Source organism: Anticarsia gemmatalis, chromosome 6 (genome assembly GCF_050436995.1).
Source record: "Anticarsia gemmatalis isolate Benzon Research Colony breed Stoneville strain chromosome 6, ilAntGemm2 primary, whole genome shotgun sequence".
NCBI lineage: Eukaryota > Metazoa > Arthropoda > Insecta > Lepidoptera > Erebidae > Anticarsia > Anticarsia gemmatalis.
Genome location: NC_134750.1, coordinates 12,295,912 through 12,315,520, shown reverse-complemented (window position 1 = coordinate 12,315,520; position 19,609 = coordinate 12,295,912). Strand labels below are relative to the sequence as shown.

The 19,609-nt window shown below is 34.3% G+C and overlaps 1 protein-coding gene across 2 annotated transcripts in view; it reads right to left on the bottom strand.

Annotated features, from left to right (window-relative positions):
- The window catches only part of LOC142973774 (aminopeptidase N-like), a 29,857-nt gene extending 13,466 nt beyond the window's left edge, over window positions 1-16,391 (bottom strand). The window contains exons 1-6 of one of the 2 annotated variants that reach the window (XM_076115771.1): window positions 16,158-16,391; window positions 5,248-5,444; window positions 3,423-4,093; window positions 1,862-2,017; window positions 1,171-1,491; window positions 361-544 (exon numbers count right to left, since the gene is read on the bottom strand). In XM_076115771.1, the coding sequence (XP_075971886.1) occupies window positions 361-544; window positions 1,171-1,491; window positions 1,862-2,017; window positions 3,423-4,093; window positions 5,248-5,430 (1,515 nt within the window). In that variant the 5' untranslated portion in view covers window positions 5,431-5,444; window positions 16,158-16,391. Of the gene's footprint in view, window positions 1-360; window positions 545-1,170; window positions 1,492-1,861; window positions 2,018-3,422; window positions 4,094-4,681; window positions 5,040-5,247; window positions 5,445-16,157 lie in introns of those variants that run through there. The other variant, XM_076115772.1, reaches the window with a different exon arrangement.
- Window positions 16,392-19,609: the final 3,218 nt, after the last annotated feature.

The following is a 19,609-nucleotide window of genomic DNA, read 5'->3' as shown; positions in this document are numbered from 1 at the left end:
TGGTGAAAGTCGATTTGCTACATATTTTGATTTTAGGTGTATTCAAATTCGTATAGCACGTGTCAGTTACGTTTCCCTGCCTCGTACTCCGACTATGTCTATGGTATATATTATTCCCTTTCTATGCAGCTGCTTGTTGCTATTTTTAGAAAGCCACATTTTGTTTGTATGTAACGACACTATCGTATAGGACTAACTTACTAAACCATTGCCCAATTCATACCTAAGCAACTCACCTTATCTACGCTGACACACTCAATGGACGCCAGAAAACTTTCATAAAGTAGTAGCGACACTAACGCATAACCACCAGCTTAGTAATCCATTGACGGCATATTTCGTTAGTGTTATTCAACTCACCTTATCAACGCCGACATACTCGATGTAAGTAGCGAATCCCTCGTTAAGCCAGAGGTCGGTCCACCAGCGCATAGTGACGAGGTTGCCGAACCACTGATGTGCTAACTCGTGAGCGATGTCTATAGCTACATTTTGTTTGTCGCGAGGTACGTTCTGTGTTTCATCGAAAAGTAACGTTGTTTCTCTGAAAGGAAATGAGAAATTTAATATTTTTCTGTGCAACGTCACATATTCTCCACAGATTATGATGATAAAATGTATGAATATTTGTTAAATAAAGTATGTATATTTCGACGGAATTAGCCAATAAAATGTTATAAGTGTGCAAAGTATTTACCGGGCTTGTAATAGTTAAAGTTTGCTTAATAATACATTTGGTTAACCATCTTTTGGCCTTCCATTACTGTCTTGTGGTTACATTCATTGAGACATTCAAAAATATTCCAAGATATTTACTTGGCTATGGAAATACCTAGTATAAGACTCTATTAACACGTCGAAGAGGCGATTCACGCTGCGTCAAACAGGAGCATGAGACATAATACCGCGACCGGAGACAGTGACCATTGCGTAACTTTAGGTAATTAATATGAAATAGTTCGTAAGCGAGACAGAGACACGACAGACCGTGATATAACCGTTTGATTTTATAGGGGATCTTCCTTTAATACTCCCTCTATTTCAGCATCACATGATTAATTAACAATTTATAAGAACTAGTCGCAAAAAAAAACCATCAATTAGTATTCAGTTCATGAATATCTGTAATAATGACCGCATAAAACATATTCATCAAAGAAATTCACTTACCTAAAAGTAACCAGCCCCCAATTCTCCATAGCTCCACTAGAGAAATCAGGTATAGCGATCAGATCCATTTTATCCAACTCGTAAGGCAATCCAAACACATCTTCATAATAACTCAGCAATTTCGGCGTTATATTTATAGCGTAGTTGGCCTTTGAGATCAGTTCAGGTCTTGTCCATACTTTGATGGGAATAGTCACGTTATCTTTGCTAGTGTAGCTGGTTTCCAAAGATTTGAAGTCTGAGAGCACGTAGGCTACTAGGTAGGTGGACATGCTGACTGAACGGTCGAAGTGGGTCCACTGCCAGCCGGGCATTTCAGGGCTGGAAGAGAAAACTGGTTTGAATGGTCCTTGATGCTGAAGCTGGATTTACATTAGATAAAATTTACAAGTCACTTTTAAGAAGCCAAGAATAAAAATATTAATGAAAAAGGGTCAATTCGACAAGCCACCGCCTGTCTAGATTGATATACATTTTTGTGCATTTGTTTTTCATTCTCTAAGATAAAAAGACACTATTCTGTGATTTTATATGATATCAATCTGGGATTTAAACATCGCTATCGGGTTAGTAAGTCCTGAAAGGGTACCCTCAATAGGATCTTTTCAGGAAAAGGAAATAAGGAATTCGCTTCGCAACTATCATACATTTAAAAACAAGACCTAATAAATATCAAGGGTCATATACTTACATAGGTTCCTGTGCCACAGTCTTCATATTAGAAAGTGCAGTGATAGTTTGGGGGTGTGCGATACTGATCTCAAACTTGGCCTTGAATGCTGGCTCGTCGAAGCAAGGAAACGCGGACCTCGCTGATGTCGGCTCAAACTGCGTGACCCCGAGGTTTCTGCAAGATAAATCGTATATTTAGCTGTTCCTGGTTTGGTACTGTATTTAGGAAGATACAGGATATTAGATTTGCGTATGATTATTTATTTTGGGATATTAGTTCCGTTAGTATTTCAGATCAAAAATGACAGTATTCTTGGATTCCTCTTACGATAGCAGCTCGCTACGGTAAAAGGCTTGCCTTTGTAAAATTGTGTTGCTGTTTAGAGGCTTCTGATTGTGGATGGTCTTGCAGTCTATTGGGAGTATAAGCCACTTTAGGCCAGATGAAATAAACGTCAGTCTTATATTTTTTGAAGTCGATATCGAGCTTATATCAGGTGGGGATGCTAGCTCACTTGGTCATTGAATTTTACTGTTTTACTAAAATGTACATATTGGGTAAGGAATAGACTGTCTAAAATAATCATCTTTAAAAAAAAACAGGAGCGATTTCACGCGATTTCCTAAGTTACGTTACACGCAATATAGCATGAAATGAGCAAAAAAATTTTTAACATCGGAAGGTATTAAGTATTGGGAATGTCGCAACAAATTTGTTTATGAAAGTTTCTATGAAGAAAATTAGAGGTCATTTCATACTATCATTTCATAAATATTATATCACAATAAGTACTTTAGTTTAATGTTTAGAACATGAACAAATCATTCGAGTGACAATCGCGTGATGATAATAGTATGACGTTTAGTTGTTACATCATAGCATTTAGTTATCACCAGACATAACCAAATCAAATTGACCTCATCTCGCACGTTATTATCCTTCTATGTCTATGCTAATGTGTTAATTTTGATATAATTATAGTTTTTATGAGTCCTTCTTGAAGTCGCCAATAAATGGTTTAATAGGGAAGGTATTTTAGAGATTTTTGAGAAAAGGTTTCAGTTGACAAGAACTGAAAGATGAAAATCCGATCTGGGCATTGATGGGTACATCATTTTACTTGTCTTTGCTTGTAAAAATGTTGTACTATTTTGATTTTGATTTAGTTTACCTAAAAGATATTTTGGAAATACATTTTGTAAATAAGCTTCATATTAATTTAGCAAAAAAAAAATATTCTTAGGATAAGATCAAAAACTTTAAACATTATTAAGAATTATGCAATAAAGTACACATGTTGAAAATAAATATGCAGTACTTTTATTGACATTTAAGTAACATTAAGTCCCAGTTTCACTGCTTATGGATAACTGCTAGTTATCTTATCCAACAGATAAAATGGCATAAAATATTAAAAAAAAACTCTTTCAATTATCCTCCTGGCAAGCTATCTGATAATTATTAAGGTGAAAACTGCCCTAAGAATTATATCTATAATTATGATTATGATAAATATTATGTATACTGTATGTTTCAAATATCACAATAAATATACAAACAAATAAAGTTGCAGTCTTACCTGACTTCTCCTTGGCTATTAGTATAAGTACTCTTATAAAATCCAGTCAGCGAATTAGAAATCACTCCTTCAAACGATAACTGAAGAATATAATCAATATTAGTCTTTAACGGAGACTCCAGTACCAGAATTATTCTGTCACCTGTTCCTTTCATTATTGAGAGAATGCGGATACTTCTGACTGCACTATGAGTGATTTCAGTATCCACTGGCTTTGAGACCGTTTGAGTCGTTGTAGTAGCTTGTGTTACATTACTGTCTGTGCTAACTACTGTACTATCAGTTGTAGTTACATTTGTATCGTTCACAGACATTGGTGTTACATCTGTAGTAACATTCTGACTTGTCTCTGTAACGTTTGCATCAGCAACGTCTCTTTTAACTTTGGTAGAGCGTAACGTCTCAACTTTCTCATATATTTGTTCAGTGAGCTTAGCATTGCTATTAATACTGAGGTTTTTAGCATGTAATATTATATCTCTAACGCCTCTGTTTGCCCGTATTGTGATGAATACATCGCCAGAGAATGTAGAGTTGTCTAAGTCTGTTTTGAGTTTTAATCTGTAGAAACTTGGTACGACGTCTGTAGGGAGCCTGAGGTCTGGAGACGGTCCTGATGATTGTCCAAATGGTTCTGTCTCGTCCCAGAAATCTACAGTTTTTTGGGCCACCTGAAACAAATTTAAGATTTTATTTATGACATGTTATTTTTTTTGTGATTGGCTATGAGGTGCATTAGTAATCAAGGTATATTAGTAATCATAGCTGCTATTAAGATAGTTATTGCTTCTGTGAGAGAGGATGCTCTGTTATCTAATTTATTTTCAATTTTATTTTGTAGTCTAAAGTAATGAGTTCTGAGAATCATTTAAAGCCTAAAAGACAATAGAGAAATGTGAAGGTTACTAAGCCAACTGTTGCATTAATAAATAATTTATACTTAAATTTTTAACGGTTTTATAAATATTTTTTTACTACTATTTAATTTTATAAACTTTCTAGGAAATGTTTTTGTGGTATAACAAGATTGGAAATGTTCCATATTCACAGTTGTCATGTTAGAATATAAGTAAGTATTACATATTTACTAATATATATTTTATTCAGATAGCACTTTCCTAAACAACAAAAATAATACATCAAAGATGCGCAACTGATACCAATTTATTTCGCTTCAAACCTGACAATTCTAGTTATTTCGGATAATAATTCTTCACACATACATTCTAATACACATATTCGATGTTTTAAATACTTACAACATCATCTCCGTTAACGATAATCCCATTAAATATAAATAAAACGATAAATAATCTCAAAAACATCTTGAACGTTAAAATAAAATATCACAGGTTATAAAATGCAGTAATATTAGAAAATCTTTGGTTTTTATTTCAATGTCTTGACTATTTACTTAATCATTTTATCACTACGTATTTAAAATAAATTATTTAACTTTGAAAATACACAGTATCACACACTCTCCCACTTTAAAATCGATTGTCATTTTGACATTTCAAACTTTTTCATTAGAGACCATCGGCAAAGGTCACGTTTATACACAGCACAAATTATTTGAAGATTTTTTTTATAATTGGCCTGCAAACGACTGGCGATGGCGATAGCTTGTAACTGCGGAATTAACTTTGATAAAAAAAACATACAAAATCGGCAGCTTTTAATTGAATACGATAACAATTGTTTTTATAAGATAAAAATTGAACTTGAAATCGGACATCGTCGCATGAAATTACTAGTTGATTAGATAACACCACCACGGGTTGAGAACATTTTTTTTGTATGACGTGAATAAGTTAAAACTTACCTTGAAATAAGTGACAAAGTGCACGATTACTCCGACTATGACTGCGATAACGATAGCGAAAATAATAAAAGTGGCGCAAATGCAGTTGGACACGAATATTCCTCCTTTTCTTCCATAGTGAATGTCGTCTGGAGTTTGGGATTCATACGCCAGGAATTGTTGACGACTGTTCGAGAGGGTCATGTTGCTAATTCATTCTGAAAAAAAGAAAATAAATAAATATATATTTTAGTTCTATCGATGTTTTAAATTAATTTAAATAGGTAGGTACCTATTTGCAGCGACATCCTAGGTTAAAATAACAAACATTTTTATTTCACCTAGTTATCCCTCAGTAAAATTGTAACAGTGGCTAATTAAACTACCACTAACAATGTACTAAATTAGAATACTTTTATTCTAATTACTGAAAAGCCTTGAACTGTCGAGTGCAAAAACCTATAATGTAGGTAAAGAGTAGGTAGCCATTAACGTGTTTGTTTTTTTTGTTACTAGGTATGATGAGCTCGAGCGTGCCTTTTGTAATTTATCATTCAACAATGTTATAACGGTAAGATTAAGTAATCCGTGATAACGGTGTAAAATTTTAAGTATATTGCCGTAACAAAATGTCGTTTCCTCATTTTTATTATCGTGAATCATAATGTCTTTACGCTAGTCGGGTATTAGTTCTATTACAATTTTGTGTTTGTATCTTAAAACTGTCTTTTGTCTTTAAAAACGCGCGTTTTAGGATAGGATCCATCCTTAGGATTGTTGCCTTTGCCTACATTTTTTTTGTTTAAAAATGTTATAACAGAAGAATGCTTTGCTTGGTCGCTAATGTGTTGTACCTACCTTTTATCTTTTCTTTCTTAAAAGTCGTTGGTTTCTACGCAAACCAAAGCATTCAAATTTTACTTTTATTTTTTGGTAACATTTAGGTATTGTAAGACATGTTGCCTACGTTAATTCAGTTTCACGATATTATCTCATTTAATACTTATGTATGTACAGTCGTAACTAGCCGTTTCACAATTTCATAATGTAGGAAGAATGATTTACTAAAGAATGCCAGTTAAAACTTGTAATACGCATTAAATATTTAAGATATATTTCACGAAAAATTGCATCTCGGTCTCGATACTGTCGAAAACCTGCCTTTGGGTAGTTCTAATGTCGCACACTAGATGTCACTTTGTGTACATTAGAATAGAAGGAATGTTTTCATATTTTTCTTACTTTTATGCGAAATCAAACTACGTTTTTTTATTTTTAAGGTGTGACCTGCATCTAGTCAATAGAAAAGCAAAACATTCATACGATATTAAGTCACATCCCAAGCAATTTTTTTCCCGAGAACATTTCTTTTTTAAGCCTCACATAAACTAAGAACTTAGATCTGTCAGTAGCGCTAGTCAAGTAGACTTTCAGTAAAAAAACAAATGTTTTATTGCAATACAACATCCGTAAACATAATTGTTTTCATCGAATAGATTTTATTGTGTGCCTCTCAGCTATTAGCCGCTATTAATCAGTTGTAAATACGTGATTACACTTCAATCTCCACGTTCAAAGCTGAAATGGGTGATTATCAGTAATTATATACTAGTTACGTATGTACTTACATCAAAATATGCTATAACATTAGCCTGTGGTTAGCGGGACAATGGGTTTATGGTTCACGAATTGCTTATTTCTTGCATAATGGATTTATGATGGAGGAATATGAATGAGTGATAAAAATTACGTGTCTAACAGAATATTTGCGGCTGAAATTGTATGGCGTTCAAAGGTGGAATATTTTTTTGATGAAAAGAAAGAAACAAGAGAACCTGTGACGAGATGGGTCTACAATAAAGTTTTATGGAAAGACCTGACCACGGGTACTCAGAGTGAATAAATGATGATATTAAGCCAAATAATTATATTTAGCCAATTGGATGTAATCTTGGCGTCGTTTGGGCTAGTATTTAAGGTGATGGTGAAACCATTTACTTATTTTGTAGTGATGTTCACATTAGATTTCCTTAAATAAATAATATTCATGTGATCAAATCTAGAGGAACAAACCGATTCAGCAAGTTCACCTCTGTAACATTTTACACAGACAACAGACGACATTGTTAGGTAGGTACTCTTTGTTACACGGAAGCATTAACCAGGCCTTGTTCCACACAACCTTTATGTCAATAGTTAGTTTTAAAGGAAATAACTGTAACTATTCTTAATTACTACCATCATAGTCAGAACATTGTCACCGAGGACACTAACACCTTGAAAAATACCCATTATTGTCAGAAAAAACGTTCTTCTGTACTTTTTACGTAATCCATCTTTTAAGTCATTAAACTTCAGTTAGAAGGAAGTGAACAATACTGTCAAAATAACACTGCAGCACAAGACAAGCGCGACAAAAAAGGTTGAGCAGTTTTTGAGAATTGAACACACGAACGTGCAAATGTCTTGTTGGCCGTCAATCTTTAAGATTCGTTCAGCTTTGCATATGATTTACAAGTGAAAGAGATATTGAATATTATTTTATTCTCGTTTGAATGACAATGGACGTTATCATGAGGATAGACGTGTGTACTATGGCTTGTTATCTCATAACTGTTGTATAGGGGTCTGTGTAGGTACTGTTACTATGGTAGTCGCTGAATATGATTATGGTGTAAGGTACGTACCTGGTACATACATGCTTGAGTAAATTGAACATTTTTATTTAAGGAAACAAACGGTTTTATGTCCTGAAGACTGCAAGGCTCGGCGCCCATAATCGACATCATCAAGGAAAATGATTCTTATGTATCCTCATTGCTAAATGCCAAAAATATGCTTTGGCTTGCAACAACATCCTTAATGATGGGTGTTGAGACGTCCTTAGCATACCAAGGCCTAATTTGTGACAGTGTAGCTAATCTAGAGACGGTACCAAATGTGTAGTGCGGTAGATACTACCGTATCGAAGACGTAGTGTCAATGGGATTTCTCTGGGTCAATATTTTGTGGAACATCTTGAACTCGAACTGTCCTTGAATGCTCCTCACGCAAAAGTATAGAAAAAGAAGCGCTCAAGATTCGTGGGTTGGGGCATTCGTTTGCCAGACGAGAAATTAAGCTGGCATTATCCATCGAAATAATTTGGATTTAAGGTATATATTTCGGTCAAATTAATAATAAAAAATCGTGTTTAGTTTTTTTGCCCTGTAACTTCATCTTTACACAAACAGTTCTGAAGTTAGCTACAAACTATTCTGCTGCGATTGGTCACAATTCAAGACGTTTCCGCGCATCGTAGAGCGTGTTAATTGGCTTATTCCACAAATCTGACGAAAACGGCTTGTCATGCTGACATTATAACAGTTTTGGAGGCCTCTGAATACTGATTAACATGGTACTTCTAGCACAAAATGTGTGAAAAAATAAAGAGTATAAAGTAGGTTACCTGTTTAAATAATAAAAGCTATCCATTTTTAATAGACCTTTTATCAACCCAGAGCATTAGCTAGGTAGGTATTTTGTTTATATCAAAATTATAACAAGAAAAAGTAGTCTATCCTTCTTTGTGATAAAACTATCTGTGGTCTTGTCAAACATTTGAATCACCCATTTATTGAGATTAGGATAGATAGATGGCATTTGTAAAATTTTATTATTTTTTTCTTATCGTGTTCTGTTCTATTAAAACGCGACCGATCGAGGAGTTTAGAGAAGACATTTGCCCAAAAAGCCATTACATTATTATGTAACTTTACGCATATGTGTTTAATTGGAACTACCTCGCAGAATAGCATGTGATCTCATATTTTTATACATTGTGCATTAGTTAGATTCAATAATTATGAAACCTATACTGCACACGTGCATAAGTGAACCTGTTATTATTTAGACATAATTATTCATTATTATACTTTGATTGGTAGATAATAACGTGATTGTAAGAATCAAAAAGAGCAAGCCGTGAGTTTCTTGTCGTTTCTTCTCACGAGCAACAGCTTTTTCGAAATGGTGGTAGATAAAAAATATTTTGACGATTTCAAATACTTGTTAACGTTTATGAAATAAAGAATATTTGACTTTGACTTTGACTAAGTACATAATTATATTCTTTCATAATAAGCATAGGTGCAGCCAAACAAACTTGAGCAATTTTTAGGTCAATTTGGAAAGAATTGCAGGGACCATCGGCTAGAACTATTGCGTTCCGATCGCGCCATTGGTAGAACAGTCAACCGAGAGTTCTCTGCACTGGATCTACGTTCAGTTTGCTTTCTAAAACACCTATAAAAATCATAATTTACATTTAACAGGTTCCCTGTCCCACGAATCATATGTGATTCATGGGTCATATTTTGTAACAAGGATTGTACGTTCATGAATCACATATGATCAAATTTAGAGCCAACTTAATGCCCCTTTTTTAAAATGGACGTAGCAGGTTCATGCACATTTTTAGTATTGGGACGTATGGAGTACATCCTCTTGATTAGCAAATCAAATAAAACCACAGTGATTTATCAAATTATTTTAACAATTGACTACAAAAAAAGAGTGGGACATATACGATAGAAAAAAGTGGATGGTATGGGGACAGGGAACCTGTTAATATATCTTCCTATAGCATCTTCTCTGTCGTGGTGAAAATAATTGATTTTCTTTTACAAAAAGTAGGTCAAATGAGACAAGAAGTTTAAAAATAAAAACTGTAACAATGTGTTGCGTGCAATTACCGTACATTATCTTCGCACGTTAGTCGTTAACGTGTTAACTAACGGGGAAATGGCTCGTTGACATCACTTGCATTACTTATGCACTAAGTTGACGGTAACAAGGGCATTTTCATCATTTTCTAGCAAGTACCTAGTGAGTTCTTTAGTGGTACTAAGTAGGCTTTATCTGTTTAGTGTCTGTCCCTAAGTCATTAATGTCGTCTTGGCCGATTTCGGCTACGGCGCCCAGTTTCATTCAGAACCCAGCAACTGTGCAGGACTGTTTATAGTGGCCAAGTGTGTGCACAATACACAATACATTCTCTTTTCCTTTGCTCTCGCAGTCTGGTGGGACGGCTAAACCGACACGACCAGAGAAAGGTCAGGCGCAATACCGGCTTTACGTTAGCACAGTTGCTGGGTTCAAACGAAACTGGCTGCCATAGCCGAATATCGGCCAGGAGGACGTTATTACTCTTGTAATAGGATTTCTTAATGAAATATCTAGTCAATAAGCGTTTTCGTATCTTTTTCGTTATTGTGTTTGAAGATGTATCCGAAATAATGACGCTAATTTGGCAAATAGAAAACGATGAAACAGTTTACCCATTTACCTTACAAAATAAATAACTTTACGAGTTACAGCATAAGAAATGCTAATTTGTATACGTAGTTTGTGACTCATGTCTGTCTGGATGTTAATTACATATTGTTTTACTAGTAGGTACGTTATAGAATCGAATAAGTTATCTAACACTGTATAATGTATGTTTAAGTATAGTAATATTCTTGTGTAAATAGCGATTGCTTGACTACTATTACTGTGTTCGTGTATTAAAGACAGGATGCAGTATAGGATTATTTATAAAATGAGATGTTTTTTAATTTACTTTCTTAAATTGGAGCTATTAAATTACAAAGAATATTAGATCGTGATTTCACTGATGTCTTTTCACAAAGAAAACCTCTAAGCTAATGCAACGCGAACATTTTATCATTAAAAGTAATGATTGTCCAGTAACAACTTGGTTTTCAGAAATAAGAAAACCTTATCTGTAATATTAGTTAGATTTATCATGATTTTTTTTTTTTTTTTTTTTTTTTTTTTTTTTTTTTTTTTTTTTTTTTTAAAAGACAACTCCCGCACTAAGAATTGCTCTTGTGTCGCGGGGACTTTTACAAACATACAAACAACGGACACAAAGCACAGCCAGACCCGAAACAATTATTTGTGGATCGCACAAATAATTGCTCCGTGTGGGAATCGAACCCACGACCTCCCGTTGCAGTGGTATCGGCGTGGTGACCTAAACCACTGCGCCACGGAGTCAGATTTGTTATTTTACGCTACAGAAAATTTGCAAATACCAGTCAACGTCACTTCTAACTTGGACAAGAGTATGACTTCTTTGACCACGCAAAGAAGTCATACATTTGTCATCTCACGGTCAAGACTTCTTCGCAAGAATTACATAAAGCATAATATTCTCAAAATGCTCTTGATTTTAATTATTTCAGTAGTTTTACCATTGTGTATGTTAAGAGGCGTTCGAGGTTATTCTATGTTTATTGAAAACTGGCCTTTTTGTGATTTACTGATTATGAACGGTTGTTAGTTACGCGCTGTGTGAGGCTTGAAAGATTTGTTTTGGAATATTCTAAAGAATATACTGTTTGTAATCGTAAATAAGAAGTTTTATTACTATTGCTGTCCCTCGACTCCGTTTATCAAGGTTTCAAAATTTAATTACGATGGCGAGGATTGCATTCTATGAAAAAGAAACCTACTGTCACAAAGCACAAATGTTTGATTCCAAGTTTTTACCAATTCCTCTAAAAGGAAGCGGAATCGATTTAGTGGTTTACTCGTAAAATAGTAGAATGACACGTTTATGTACTTTAAGGGCCAAATATTGAAATCCTTCAAAAGAATATGAATGAAAGCGTCTATGGTTGAGTTGTTTATGCTCGTATTATCAATATTTAGATAACCATATTTAGGGTAAAATTAATTCGTTTTCGATTGATAATGATATCAAAAATTTGTCCTTTATGAGCAAAAATACTACGTTATTTATAATAGCATCAATATTTAGCTAAAGCTAAGCAAAATAGAGGAAAACAATCGCACTATGTCCAATGGTATCGTTATATCGGCTGCGTGTCGAATGCGCATGCGCCGATAACAGTCCACCTTACTCAATTTACTTCCAATGAAATATGTGATCGTGATTCATAATGTTTAAACAGAACGTGTTTCAAATAATCTCTTACTGTTTTTTAAACATTCGCGATTGGAAATTCCTTTTTTTCTTTACTGTATTTTCATTATTTCTCATAACTTGGTTTGCTCATGCCAGTCATATTTTTATATCTTGTTATGTTTACGTTTATTTTTATTAACATTTCTTTTTACCGACTTCAAAATGGAGGTACTATGTTGGAAAGTTTTTTTTTTATGTATGTTCGTCGATAACTCCGCCACCTCTAGACGGATTTTCAAAATGTTTTCTTATCTAAATGATCCTGACATGTAATTGTTCTAAATTACTCGTTAACTATTTAGAAGTTATCGACAGTGTCTAAGTGCTTTTCATTCAAGATCTTCCTGGGCGTAGAATCCTTAAAGAACCATTACACGAATCGATTACTAATTGGTATCAACAGGAGGACCTGGAATATGCGGTTTAGCAACATCTTTAAAATGCTATTACCTTTACGGGGCTACCATAATAAATTGATGCAACTTAGATATTTTTGAGGATTACGCCTCTATCGGCCTAACCCGTGGGTGCAAATTTTGGACCTGGCTGACGAATTACTGCACTAATCGTTTACCTATCAGTACTAACGAAGCCAAGGTAATTAGCCGCCTAATCGACGTGGGTCGCATAGGTAATACACTAAACATTGAAGGTAAGGCACGTGATCAAGTTCCATTGTGTTTGACCTTAGCAATCAAGGCTAATATCACTAAAGATTCATACTGAGTACGCGGAAGTGTTTGAAAGTCGGAGTAATGTGATGACGGATTATTTTAGGACGTAGTTTTGGTTTTAAGGAGGCAATATTTTTTGATTATTTAACTACAATTCTACGATGATTTATTTATGTTATGATATGAATCTATTTTACTGAAACGGATAATGCATAATACGATACTCTAAGTTCGTTAAGCCAGTAAGCCTGTAAAGGAGAATTTCAGAAAATAGTGTTTATTTTCTAAAAAAATGGGTGGTATTTGCTTTTATCATATATTTACAGCAAGAAAATGACATACTAGTCGATGGCAACAAAGCCTGATATCACAGGAGCAGAACCTATGAGAAGTAAGCACCATAAAATCTGAACTTGGCACCATTGTAAGCGTGAGATGTAAGCAGAATGATGAAAACTTCAATGGTTACGAGATATCATAATCAAATTAGGGATCTTAAGCGTCTCGACTTTGTACCTTCGACCACCGAACAAAACATCTATAAAAAGAGTACTATCGATAACGAGAGATTCTCGACGTTTAGAATCATTGCTATGTGTGAACATAAAAAGATACTTCTAGGGACTTGCCGAGTGTCTACTAAACTTTTGAAGTCAGTCAGCAGTCTGTGTCGATAACTTTTGTTTAATAAAGAATAGCTTAGTTAAAATATGATTGGCGTAGATTTTTTCTTCATCAGATAATTTTATCACTCTACCCTCAGTCAATTAAACTAGCGAAAGAAGAACAGGCAGATCTTACTAGCGATAGTTTATTAAGAACCAGCTTTCTACTCTAACTTCAATCAAAAACATGAATTTTACACTAAACTATAACAAATAATATAGTAAACCCCTCCAGGCAATTACTTTATCTGACGGTGAAAATCGAAGGAAGAACCGTTTAGTAAATTTCGAGTAAATCGCAAACAGACAGATCGACAGACTAACTGATCTTTTTTGACCATTGAATAGATAAACTACCGCTAAATGTACTCAGAAACCGGGGGTAAGTCTGTAATACATGAAACAACTCCAATCGTCCTACTTCAGGAGGCAACGTATTGTGCAGAATTGACACTGTCAATTGTAAAATGAGCTCATCTACGCTAACACTGCAATAATCTACTTCCAGTTTTATGATTAAGAAAGATCTGCGAGGGTTGCGTGCAATGATTATACATCCTCTTTGCTAAGCTTGTGACCCACACTGGTACTTTAACCACACTTGCCATTATTATGACTAGGCCTAGGAATTTCAGGAAGGAATAAGGAATATTTCTCGGTTCTTTCTAATATGTTTTCATAAAACGATGTAAACGAGTTGATTTTAATAGCTTAATCTATGGAAACAGTGATACAAATAAATGTATTTTTGTATTTGAGCATTTCAGGATCAATAATTTCAGCCCTAGTGGTAAGCTTAATAACTACTTATCTAGGGCTCCAATCTTTTTCAATATTTAATATCATTTTAAATGATGTAGTTTTCGTAAGAATATACTTACTTGAAGCTTTAAAGTCAGTATTTCCAAACAATATAAGTCTCCTTAAAGAAAGTAGCCGATTCAACAATCGGCCTAAACTAAATTAAAATGGGCACGTAGAGTGTGTTTTTTCTTTATTTAGATAAACAAGTTCTTTAAGTAAGTAACATACTAACTGAAACTGGTATCAGTAATAAATAAAGTATTGATTAATATCGTTATTATTTCCTGAAGCCAATTAAAGCATACGTAAGGTATATTGTTTTTTTCCATAATAATCTCATCCTAGAATGCAATTATTTATTTGTAAAATAACCTATTGTTACTAAATTAGTGTTGTTTATGGAATTCCCTACTATTGTTATTATGTGGCTTTTTTAACCACAATAACATGTTGTAAAAAAATATGTTTTTTTTGTTTTACAAATATGAACATACTATAAAACCACAAAGTTGCACTTTCATCTCGTCAGGTTTAGGTACAGGTTATTCACCCGTATTTTAATATAAAATACATACATACATTATACCACGCCTGTTATACCCATAGGTATAGAAAAAGGCGTATGGGGCCGATCCTTTTGCCATATACTGGGCACGTTACCTTACTCTGGACTGTTATTGAAAAAATACCTAATATAATCCTACTAATATTATAAATGCGAAAGTTTGTGAGAGTGTATGGATGTTTGTATGTTTGTTACTCTTTCACACAAATACTACTGAAACGATTACGATGAATTTTGTTATACAGGTAGCTAAAGACCCAGAATAAAACAAAAGCTACTTTTTATCCCGGAGTTCCCAAAGGATCGGGATTTACACGGGAAGGGTTTCCACGCGGACGAAGTCGCGGCGGCCTCTATTTTAATATAATGATAATAATATATTATATAGATGTGAATGAAGCCAGAGACGTTCAGGATCGTACTAAGTGGTGCGCTCTGATCTCTGCCTACCACTATGGGAAAAAGGCGTAATTTTGTATCGTACAACAACGTTAGGGTTCGATATTTTTACGAGATCTTAAGTTAAATAGTAAACGTTACTGGTCTTGTCTAAAAAGCTAATATAAATATTTTTAAGATACGGGGGTATCTTAAAAATATTTATATTAGCTTTTTTACCAATATTCATAAAAAGTTTAGGATATCTGGCGTGGTACTTTATCGGGTATTACTTATAATACGTTTTACTGATAAAATAACTTTCTAATAACATGGTATTAATTGGTTATTCATAGTGCAAATTAGGAATTAATTGCATTTTGATAATTAGTATTATTAGACGGTTGCCTTGTGATTTGCAAAGCCAAAGTCATAACTACTTTAATACTTGGTTTTTTCTTAAAAAAAGTAACCACATCATAAAAATTATGTACCCACTGGTCATTTTGTTTTTTCGATTATTCGATAATAATAATTCTCACGGAATTTTAGCATTGACAATGAGCATCCGAATAAATTGTTTTTGTCGGTAGATTGAAAACGAAATAATACAAAATTATACTACTATTCTTTAATGAATTTTGCTTTAAAATACGTATCTGTGTATACGAAGACGTATTAGGTTTATTTATATTATGAGTATTTTAATGTTTATTTGTTCAATATTTAGCAACACATGGCTCGTGACGATATAACCACTGATTCATTCAATTCAAAGAACCACACATTTAACACTAAACGTGCTAATTTCTCTAAACAAATAATAACAAAATTTCAACAAAGAAAAATGCAAAAAAAAGTATACGTACCATAAATATCCAAAGCCAATTCCAAAAAAAAAACACTACACACTCAAAACCATGGAATTTTAAATACAGCCACTCAATAAAAAAAAAGAAATTCGTAATTTAAACCGAACGGCTACGACTTGTGCGCGCGACTTCAAACTATGGCGATGTGCATGCTTCTAACGTAAACGCAATTTACGTGCACAGCGACCAGTTTGCGATGACCTCTCATTCACCTGTGTTTCTTACCGCGGCTGTGTCAATATAAACTGACTTATATTACAGTGCGAGCTCTTTTCCACTGGCTAATGAAAGAAAAGTAGCAACAGCTGACCTTGTAGCTACTGTTTCGTCTGCCGAAGACGTAAACAACAAATTGTTTGACTCTTCGTATAGAAAATGCGTTTTGATAATAGTTACAAACATGTTTATATTATACCTGGAATGCAATGGAGTTAATGTTAGTTTTATTGCCTAAAGAGAATATTAATTGCTTTGCATAAGTATCCTACAAAAAATGTAGATGCGAACGTTTGTAAGTATGTTTGTAACTCTTCCACGAAAAAACTATTGGACGGATTTTAATGAAATTTGGTACACTGACAACCTGGATTAACACAGGATACTTTTTATTAAGGGAAATCTGTTCACAAGGAGGTTATTCAATACTGACTTCTGTTTTTGTTTCAAACTATGTCAAAAATTTAAAATAATGGCTTGTTGAGTCACGATAAATGCTTTTTTCCTTTTGGCGCCATTACGGCGAAAGAGAAACCATGACGAATACTTTTCGGCTAAATCCAATCAGGTATGCGAGTAACACCTTCTTTTTTCCTCGTACCGTACTTCTTACGTGAAGCCAAAAATTATATAGATAAGTAATCTTTTTGGAGAGTTTTACCTTTAAAAAACCCAAAGAAAAAAGTTTTGTAACTCCTAATGTCTTGATCCGCGGTAAATCTTTGACTTTTTTTTTCTGACAAGTTATCTGGCGATAAAAATATAGGCTCTTATGCCTGTAAACTGTCGTGTTTATATGAGCTTAAACGTTATTGAATAGATAAACTACCGCTAAATGTACCTCAGAAATTAGAGGTTAGTAATCGTACTGTTCTAATCTCCTGTGTTGTGTGAACTTGTGTGTATCCATGTCGGTTTGACCTAACACCACCCGCATCCTTTTATAGGCGGCAAGGACCCTAATGGCAACAGTGGTCCTAAGTAGCTGGTATAAAAGGTAATGGTATGAAAGTTTGTACAAATATGTACGTATATGCTATGTATGGATGTTTGTTATTCTTTTCACATAAACTACTGAATGGTTTTGGTGAAATGCACAGTTTATAGCATAGAAAACAGAAAACGTTTATGGCATTGATAACTGAACCTTTCCACTTGGAAATAGTGGTGGACTGAAGCTGGAGAGGCGCAAAATAAAATTTTGGTTTCGATGTGATTTTTCTTATATTTGAATGTATATTGCAACTCAAATCTGTAATAAGCGATCTTCATAATAATAATACTAAAATATAGATGTTCTAATTAATTCTGATTTACGATAAAATAGCTTTTATTGCTTTTAATTGAGGACAATTGATAAATGTTCAGAGATTATGATCTCCTGTTACAGTTTTGATTTATTCAGTCTGTTTCCTTCTAAGGCGTTTATTGTTTTACTTGCGGTAAGGACTAATAAATATATACATATACAATATCACTCCTGATATATCTGAAGTGGTAGACAGATTTGTATGTGATACACCCACGTTTAACCGTTAACAATGTTAGTCCAATGTAATAGGGAGCAAGACTATTGCCATTTACTAGGTACTTTATCAATTTCGGGGCTAATATAAATTTGGTAATTACTTTGCCCAACCCGTGAATCGAACCCGAGACCTAAACTGACGAGTCGGATACACTACGCGCTACACATTCAGTCAATAACCTACTAATATTATAAATGCGAAAGTTTGTGGGTATGTATGGATGTTTGTTACGCTTTCACACAAATACTACTGAATCGATAACAATGAAATTTGGTATATAGGTAGCTGAAGACCCAGAATAACACATAGGCTACTTTTTATCCCGGAGTTCTCGGGGGTTGGAATTTACACGGGAAGGGTTTCCACGCGGACAAAGTCGCGGTTGGCCTCTAGTTATAGATATGTTCAGGTTAAACATTGTGAAGTCTTATCTGACATGAGGCCAGGTCGGGTCCCGGTAATAAATTTAACCTTTAAGAACTTGATGGAACTCACAAGTAGTTAGTATGAAATTTCAGTTGATAACATAACAGCGTCTTCGCTTAATGTCATAAAAATTACATAACAGACCTTGGCGGCTTCATTATCGCATTACAAGATTCACTGTCATTAACTTCAATGATACGATAGAACATTTTTATACAGTTTCGTGGGTACACAGCTTCAAATGTATGTACCTACCTAATTCAGTAAGACTAATTCAGTAGTCAGCTAAAGCATAGAAAACAGAGCTACAGGAATCCGTTTTTGAAGTATAGATGCGAAAATCTGTCTGTGACGGTTTTATTACTGTACAGTTGAACCGATTTTGAAGAGCATGTAGATTTAAGGTCCAGAGTCTAGTGACGGTTAGGTGACTACTGGAATCGACTGTCAAAAATCATAAAAAATTACAACTCCGAACCACAACTTAACGTGCTTACTGAAACACGGAGTATCTCGATGTGTATAACATGGCCACCCATCTACTGCCCAACCTCGGCAAGTGTAGCTTAACCTGAGAGGTTCGTTCATGAGCGTGGCCGTTATAACTAACCATCAAAAGTCAATCCCTATTGGGATTATTTTACTCTGATCAAACGGCATCGAAGCCGTGGGTCTGTTCTTCTTATAAATGACTCAGGACGAAGACAGAGTACCTAATCAAAATAAAGAGGCACACTGTATCCTTAGGAAAAATATCAATGACTCCTTGAGCATGTGGCTTTTATTTAACATGTACTGACAGGCTTAATCAGTATTCTAATCAAAGCATGTGTTAATCCGCTAACATTACTTATATATCGATTACATTACTTATGGATGTCGGATATACTAGATATACATAACTAGAAGATCCGGCATTAATTGTTCTTCCCGCAATCGGCACGCGATCTCAGTGAAACTTTGATATATTAAGCAAATCTCCATAAACGGTGAAATCTTCATGAATCAATCTGTCCGTTGGTTAAGAAACTTAACAAAAACTGTTCGTTCATTCTTTAACGTTCAGGTGTTTTGTAAGAAGGACGAACAAAAAAACGTGCGAGAATAATATCGTAAAGCAATGGAACCTATTCCTTCATGGTAAAGCCATGAGTCTATCATGCTACTCAACTGCTGATTGAACAAATAACAACCACTATAAGTAGGGACTAGTTTCGTAAATAATAAAAGTAGGTAGAAGGTACATACTTTTACTGATTTTTGATAAAAGCCATTTAC